General features: G+C 43.7%; 1 protein-coding gene across 1 annotated transcript in view; it reads left to right on the top strand.

The window, feature by feature from the left end:
• The first annotated feature begins 4,676 nt into the window (after positions 1–4,676).
• Positions 4,677–7,300, top strand: part of Ehd4 (EH domain containing 4) — a 69,540-nt gene continuing 66,916 nt past the window's right edge. Inside the window, exon 1 of the mRNA XM_005364294.2 lies at positions 4,677–5,004. Within this exon, the coding sequence (XP_005364351.1) occupies positions 4,769–5,004 (236 nt within the window). The 5' untranslated portion in view covers positions 4,677–4,768. The remainder of the gene's footprint in view (positions 5,005–7,300) is intronic.

Here is a 7,300-nt window from a genome sequence, read left to right as displayed (position 1 = left end):
CCCTTCCCTCTCCCTTCTCCCCCCCCCCCCATCCAGGATTTAGCAGGAGTAAGAATGATGCTGGGGCAGCTGCAGGAAGCAGAAGGGAAAGAAGAGAAGGGCAGGCACCATGGTGCTGGGGAAGGAGGAGGAGGCACGGCAGGACTTCCTTTCCTTTTTTTTTTTTTGGACTAAAGGCAATTCATTTATGTTTCTTCCTTACTTTTCTTTCCTGCTTGTAAAACAAGAATGTGATTGTTCTGTAAAGATTGAAAAAGTTCTAAAGCCCATAAAGAGAAAACTAAGGTTATCTCTTCCCACACTCTGGGAGCATTACAATTTGGGGGTTCATCACTTCTATCTTTTTCTTGAGTACTCTAAAAATCTTTAAACAAAAATATAAAATCATGTACGTCCACTAAAAAAAGATTAGAGTTGTGGTTTTTGTTTGTTTCCCTTTTTTCCAGATGTGGTTTCTCTGTGTAATAGCAGGGCCATCCTGGAATGCTATAGACTAGGCTGGCCTTGAACTCAGAGATCCGCCTGCCTCTGCGTGCTGGGATTGAAGGCGTGCGCCACCCTCGCCTGGCCAAGTTGTAGTTTTTAAAAAAAACCACAAAGGACTGAAGAGACGGCTCAGCAGTTAAGAGCATTGGTCATTCTTCATTTCCCAGCACCTACACGCACATGGTGACTTGATCATGTGTAACTCATTCCAGGGAATGTGACACCCTCTTCTGACCCCTCTGGGTACCAGGCACATATGTGGTGCACAAACATCCAGACACACACACACACACACACACATATATTTGAGTTAATTTAAAAAGACCATGTCTCAAAAAGCAACATCGAAACAAAATCCAACACGCTACCACACAACACAAAGTCACCACCTCAGGCCATTCCTAAGCACACAGCTCAGCAGTTGTAAGTAAGCATTTCACACTGTTGTGCAACAGCTCTCTGGAGCTTTCCCACTAGCAAAATGGAAACTTTACACCCATTGAATAATGCCCTATTTCCTCCTCCCCGAAAGTTCTGGTAACCACCACTCCGACTCTACTTCCTGTTTCTATGAACTTGACTACTTTAGAAACCTCCATAAAAGAGACATCTACGATATCACCTCTCTGTGGCTTCTTCACCACAGATCTTCAGATACCCATGATGAGTCTTCATGTGCCACTCACTGAGCTACAACCCTAATCCAAAATACTCTGGTTTTTTTTTTTTCAGGTCAATAACCGTGTTGAAAGCCACCATTTCTTTAACTCTGTGGGAGACAGCTAGTTGCAGTTTTTCAGTATTATAAATAGTAATAAACTTCCTCTCAGATAGAGTTTTATATTCATTATTCCACAGGGTAAATATCCTCAGGTTAGTTTCTTCAACATGTAATTCCCGAGTCAAAAAACAGATGAATTTTTGGCAATGCATCAAGGAATGATTGACATGTAATCAACTGCATATATCGAAAGTACATAATTTGGGGGTCTGGAGCGATGGCTCAGTAGTTAAGAGCATTGGCTGCTTTTGCAGAGTACCTACGTTCAATTCCCTGGACCCACTTGGTGGTAACTTTAGTCTCTGGTGAAATCTTGTGCCTTCTTCTGGCCTCCTCTGGTCGTGCATGCATGTGGTGCACAGATACACAAGCAGGCAAAACATCCATACATGGAAAAGAAACTATTTTTAAAGAAAGTACATAATATGACTAATGTCCTATGTGTACAATGTGAAACTCTAACCAAAACGGAGGTCAGGGAGGTCATCTTTCATTCCAAAAAGGCTTCTCCCAAGCTCTTCTTTCTCTTTACAACCCTTCCTTCTACTCCTCCTACTAGATTATGTGATATGTGTGTTTTCCTTTCCAAGAAATAGCCAAACGTCTCCCAGAGGTGTCCAGCCATTTCACATTCCCCAAGTTGTATAGGGCAGTTACAACTTCTCGCCAACAATTGGTATGGTCTTGATAATTTTACACAATCTATTAGGTATATTGTGATCTTTCTGTGGTCTTAATTTTCCTTTCCCTAATGATTAATGATGTTAAACACACCATATTTTTGTGAAGTGTCCGTTGGAACTTTCTCAGTATTAAAATTTGTTTTTATTTTTAAAGCTTTTTCCTTTTTTATGTGTTTTGCCTTTTGCTATGTCTGTGCACCATGTGCATGCAGTGCCTGCAGAGGCCAGAAGAGGGCGTTAGGTCCCTGAGTCGACATGTGGGTGTTGTTAATTGAATCTGGGTCCTCTGGAAGAATAGCTAGCTCTCTTAGTCACTGAGACATCTCTCCAACCCCTTGTTATTAAATTTTAAAGGTCTAAGCATTCTGTATATAATTGTGAGATGTTATCTATAAATATATTCTCCAAGTCTGTACCTTACCTTTCCCATAGTTCCTTCATAGGTAGGACATTTTTTAGTTTGACAAATTTTCTTTATATGGATGTCCCTCTGGTGTTAACTAGGAAAAATTACCCTACCTTATAACCACACAAATTTTCTCATATGTTTTCTTTGAGAACTTTTATAATTTGTAATTTTTACATTTAGTTTTAGAATTCTTTTTGAGTTAGTTTGAACAAAGAGAATGAGGCCTAGATCAAACTTCATGTTTCTGTATGCAGGCACCCTACTGATCTATAACTATTCGTGGGTCATGTTTGACGTCGCGGGGGTGGAACCCGCTATTTCATGCATGCTAAGCTTCTACATTCTAAACTGTTCTGATAAAAGATTTTCTTAGCTGTCTCGGTGGCATGTGCCTGTAATCCCAGCACTTGGGAGGCAGAGGCAAAAGAATCAAGATGAGTTCAAGGTTATCCCATGTAGCTAGAGAGTTTAAGGACAGCTTGGGTGAATGAGGCTGTGCTCCAAAAAGAAAAACAACCAGATTTTGAATTGTCCACTAAATTGTCTTTGTACTTTGTCAGAAATTAGTCGACCATGTATGTTTAGGTCTCTTTCTGAACTCTGTTCCATTGACACGTGATTGAACACTAAACGGTGGCATGTTCTGAAAATGGGATATTAGGCATTATGTGAGCATCAGAGTATACTTACATAAACTAAGATGTGATGTCATCAGTCAAGAAAACCTTTCAAAAGCTTGCTGGAATGTCATTAGTATATGTTTATTTGATCATTTTTCCATTAATACCACCCTGTCTTGATTTTTGTAGCTTTATTAGCTTTGAAATTAGGTAATACAAGAGCTCCATTTTTGTTGTATTTTACAGGTTTTGTTTATTCTGGGCCCTTCACGTTCACCATATGAAATTTAGAATCATTTTATTAATTTTCCACTAAAACAAAGATCTGCTGAGATTTTTATTGGGATTGCATTAAATAAATTAGGGGAAACTGGCATCTTACTGTTAAGTCTTCTGGTCCCTGAACATGATACAGGCAATATATATTTAGGCCTCCACTTCTCCTGGAAATATATTGTGATTCTCAGCATATAGATCTGGTACATTGATTAGATTTAACTCTAAACATTTGTTAGTTTTGGTGCTATTCCAAGGGATGCAGATTTTCCACTTCAATGTCCAATTGTTGTTTCTAGCACACACACATAGTTGGTTCTTGTATCTAGAAACCACACTAATAAATTCACCTCATAGCTTTTTGTATGGATAGATCATAGTTTGTCCATTCATCTATAGATGGCCACCTTGGTTACTTCCAGGTTTTAGCGATGAACAAAGTTCTCATAAACATTTTTGTGCTGCACTGGCAACACCTGGGTGATTGTTCAAAATGCAGTTTTACAACTACCTCGCAAATCAGTTCTGCATTTCTCCCAAGTTCAAAAAGTAATTCATACGCGATCTTTCTCCAAATTTTATGCACACAAGAATCATCTACAGGCACTTGCTGAGCTCCATCTTTCAACATTTTAATTTAGTAGGTCTGTAGCAAGAACTAGAGATCTGTATTTTAACAAGCACCTAACCTCATGGGCTACGCTGAAAACGCGCTAGAGCACTTCTCGCCAAGGACGCATAGGCGATGGTCAATTATTTCTACCAGTGTGTAGGTTTTACACTGGAAAGGGGGCGCAAGAAGGTGACAACCGCTCTGATGTATGTTAGTGTTGAATAGAGATTGTAATAATGATGATTCCATGCAAAAGAAAATCAAGTAAAACCAAGGAAAAGGGGGGCCTTTAATTGATCCAGAATTCAGTAGATGCAGAAGAAATATTCACGCAAATAGATTTGCCATTTATATCGGTGAAGCTGAGTCTCTTCGGGAGTAAACAGGGTTAATAACCTGCCAGCGGAAAAGAAACCTGTTGGTCAACTTTCTGAATTGTCCGTCCCCAGTATCCACGTCCAAAAGCTTAGGATGAATCGAGTTCCAGAAGGGCGGCCTCCGGTGGTTCGTTCCTGCCAGCTAAGACTTGCCCGGAAGCCAACGCCACCTAGCCAGAAGGACGTACCCCGAGCAGACGCGCCAGTGCCACCAGCCCGGGCGACTCCCTCTCCTCGCCCAGCCCTCTAGGCCGATGCCGTCATCAATAATTCATTTAGACACGCCTTTCCATTGGCTAGTGCCTCCACTCCTCGCTGGCAGACGCCCAATGAGGAAGGACCTGAGAGCGCTTCTGAATAATGAACGCCCGCGTGTGACGCAGCGGCTGATGATTGGTCGTCGCGGCAGGGGGCGGGCTCGGGAGCGGGCGGCGGCGAGAGCTGCCCGGGAGCCGAGATACGAGCGACGAGCGACGCGCTGTCTGAGCAGAGTGCGGCGGGCTGCAAGTTGGCGGGCGGCGGCATGTTCAGCTGGCTGGGACGGCAGGCGGGCGGGCGCGAGCGCTCGGGCGGCATGGACGCGGTGCAGACGGTGACGGGCGGCCTGCGCTCGCTCTACCAGCGCAAGGTGCTGCCGCTGGAGGAGGCGTACCGCTTCCACGAGTTCCACTCGCCTGCGCTGGAGGACGCGGACTTCGAAAACAAGCCCATGATCCTGCTGGTGGGCCAGTACAGCACGGGCAAGACCACCTTCATCAGGTAACTCGCCGCGCCGGCTCTCTGCCCCTCCGCCTGGGCACCGTCTGCCCTCGGATTACACTCCGAGCTCGGTGGCCCGTCGCCTCTGCCCACCCCGACGGGCTTCCCGAGCGCGAGGCTCCCCCAGCGCGGTGCCTGCGAGCCCCCTCCCTTGCTGTTGCCAAGGCCTTCCTCGAGCCTGTCACCCTGGCCTGGGGGCCTGGGAGAGGGAGGGAGGGCGAGGCACTAGATAGCATCATCAGTGCAGCCTGGGGCTGGAAGTAAGAGTGTCCGGATCCTAGTTGAAGAGGTAAGCTTCCGTCACAGTGACAGCGAATGAATGAATGAATGCCACGGTGGAGGTATTGTCGTGCCTTTCCGTGCCACCCTCTGCCACAGCAGCTGCCATCATCCAACTTTATGGGCTATAGGAAGTTAGCCTACAGTGTAGTCATCTCACCAGCCTGTGGAACGAAGGGGAGTGTCAGGTTACTATTTGTTAGTTTCCATTTCTTCACCCTTGACAAACTGAAAATATTTATCATGCTCGCCCAGTATCCGGAAGCAATAGCCGTGCTTGCCCTGCGGTTCCAGTCACATAGCCTCCTCAGAAGTGACTAGATGAGAAATAATTTACAGTGAAACAGACTGGGTTTTGTTTGTTTGTTTTAATAAGGCATCTTATTTCTAAAGCAACCAGCATATTAAAATTCCCTTACAGCCGAGCGGTGGTGGTGTACACCCTTAATCTCTGCACTCAGGAGACAGAGGCAGGCGGATCTCTGTGAGTTCGAGGCCATCCTGGTCTACAGAGTGAGTTTTAGAACAGCCAGGTCTACACAGGGAACCCCTGTCTCACAAAACAAAACAACTCCCTTTCTTTGAGATTTCTCTTTTGTTTTGTTTGTCTCCGGTTGTTGTTGTTTTGGTTTGGTTTGGGGTTTTTGTTTTGTTTTGAGTTAAAGCCCATGTCAGCAGAAGCAAAGTGACTCAAAATTTAAGATTTGGATCCAGAGTTTTGGAAATCGGAACACTCTCTTCATCATTTACTGTTCAACAGGTGTTCAGAAAACTGCATGTCTTTGGGGTACATGCCATTTCTGCTATGACCTTTTTCTTCAATCCTGTGACCTACAATAGTTCCAACAAATAAAGTAGTTGTTACTGTAAGAAATATGTTAAACCCAAGCCTGTAGATACAATATGAATGAATTCCGCAAAGGAAATACACTGTGTTTTGAAATACAAAAGGAGAGTGGAGAAAATTAATGTTGAAATTGTTTCATTTGGTGCTTTTTAATAAACTGAAAATAGTGTGGAGTATGTTACTTCAGAAATAAAGGTAGATGTGTATATAGATAATATATTTATAATATATATATATATTAGATCTATTATAGTAACTGGCTCTTTGAAAGATGGCAAACATCTGGCTGTGATGGTGCTTGCCTATAATCCCAGGATTTGGAAAGCTGAGACATGGGGATTGTGCCTTCTAGGTTAGCCTGGGCTACATAAGGCATCCTAGAATAACCTGGGCTACACAACAAAAGACCCTGTCTCCAAAACAAAACAACAGCAATAAGAGCAACAAAACTTAAGAGACGAAAACAAAATAGATGGCAGAGAGATGGTACAGTTAAGGTCCTAGTAGTAGCAGTTGTGAATTATTAGGCTAGGAAAGTATTAGTAGAACAGGGAGAGAATTTTTTTAAGCCTAAAGCAAATAAGAGTGTAACATTGTTAAAGCGTACCAGTGGCAGGTTCATAGCGGCCCCACCATTTCCTCCTGTTTATCTTTACCATGGGTCTCACTGTACCTATACATGACTAGGGACCATTTCCTTGTTGCTGTCCCAACCTAGCCTACAGCGCCTCTGTCTGTAGCCTGGCTAATAAACAGGCCTGAGATAGGAAAGAGTACAACTCAGTTCGAAGGGATGTGTATCAATCCCTTTCCCTGCCTCAGATCATTTTGTTATATTCTCATTCTTCTCTGCTTCGTTGATGAGGAGAAGCTTTGTGGGATAGTACTAAGCTGGTTCTGAGGTTTGACTCATGGCTAGACCTCCCAATTAAGTATTTCTTAGTAATTGGAACGCAGTAGGAGCTACAAATCAAGGTTAAGGGAGGAATAACCTTAACTGGAAGCTTGACCAAGCGGCTTTGTCATTAGACCAAGGGCCCAAAGTGGACCTGGGGGTTAGAAGATCCCTATGGACAGGAAGCTGGATGAAGCTACACTTGTGGCATCTGAAATTGATTTTAGAGCAGAGAAGGAGGAAGTGTTTGGTCTCTGGGAGAAAAGCCCCAAACA

Source organism: Microtus ochrogaster (assembly GCF_000317375.1).
Source record: "Microtus ochrogaster isolate Prairie Vole_2 chromosome 14 unlocalized genomic scaffold, MicOch1.0 chr14_random_1, whole genome shotgun sequence".
Lineage (NCBI taxonomy): Eukaryota > Metazoa > Chordata > Mammalia > Rodentia > Cricetidae > Microtus > Microtus ochrogaster.
Note: the sequence above shows the minus strand (reverse complement) of the source record. Positions and strands in the feature narration are given on the sequence as shown.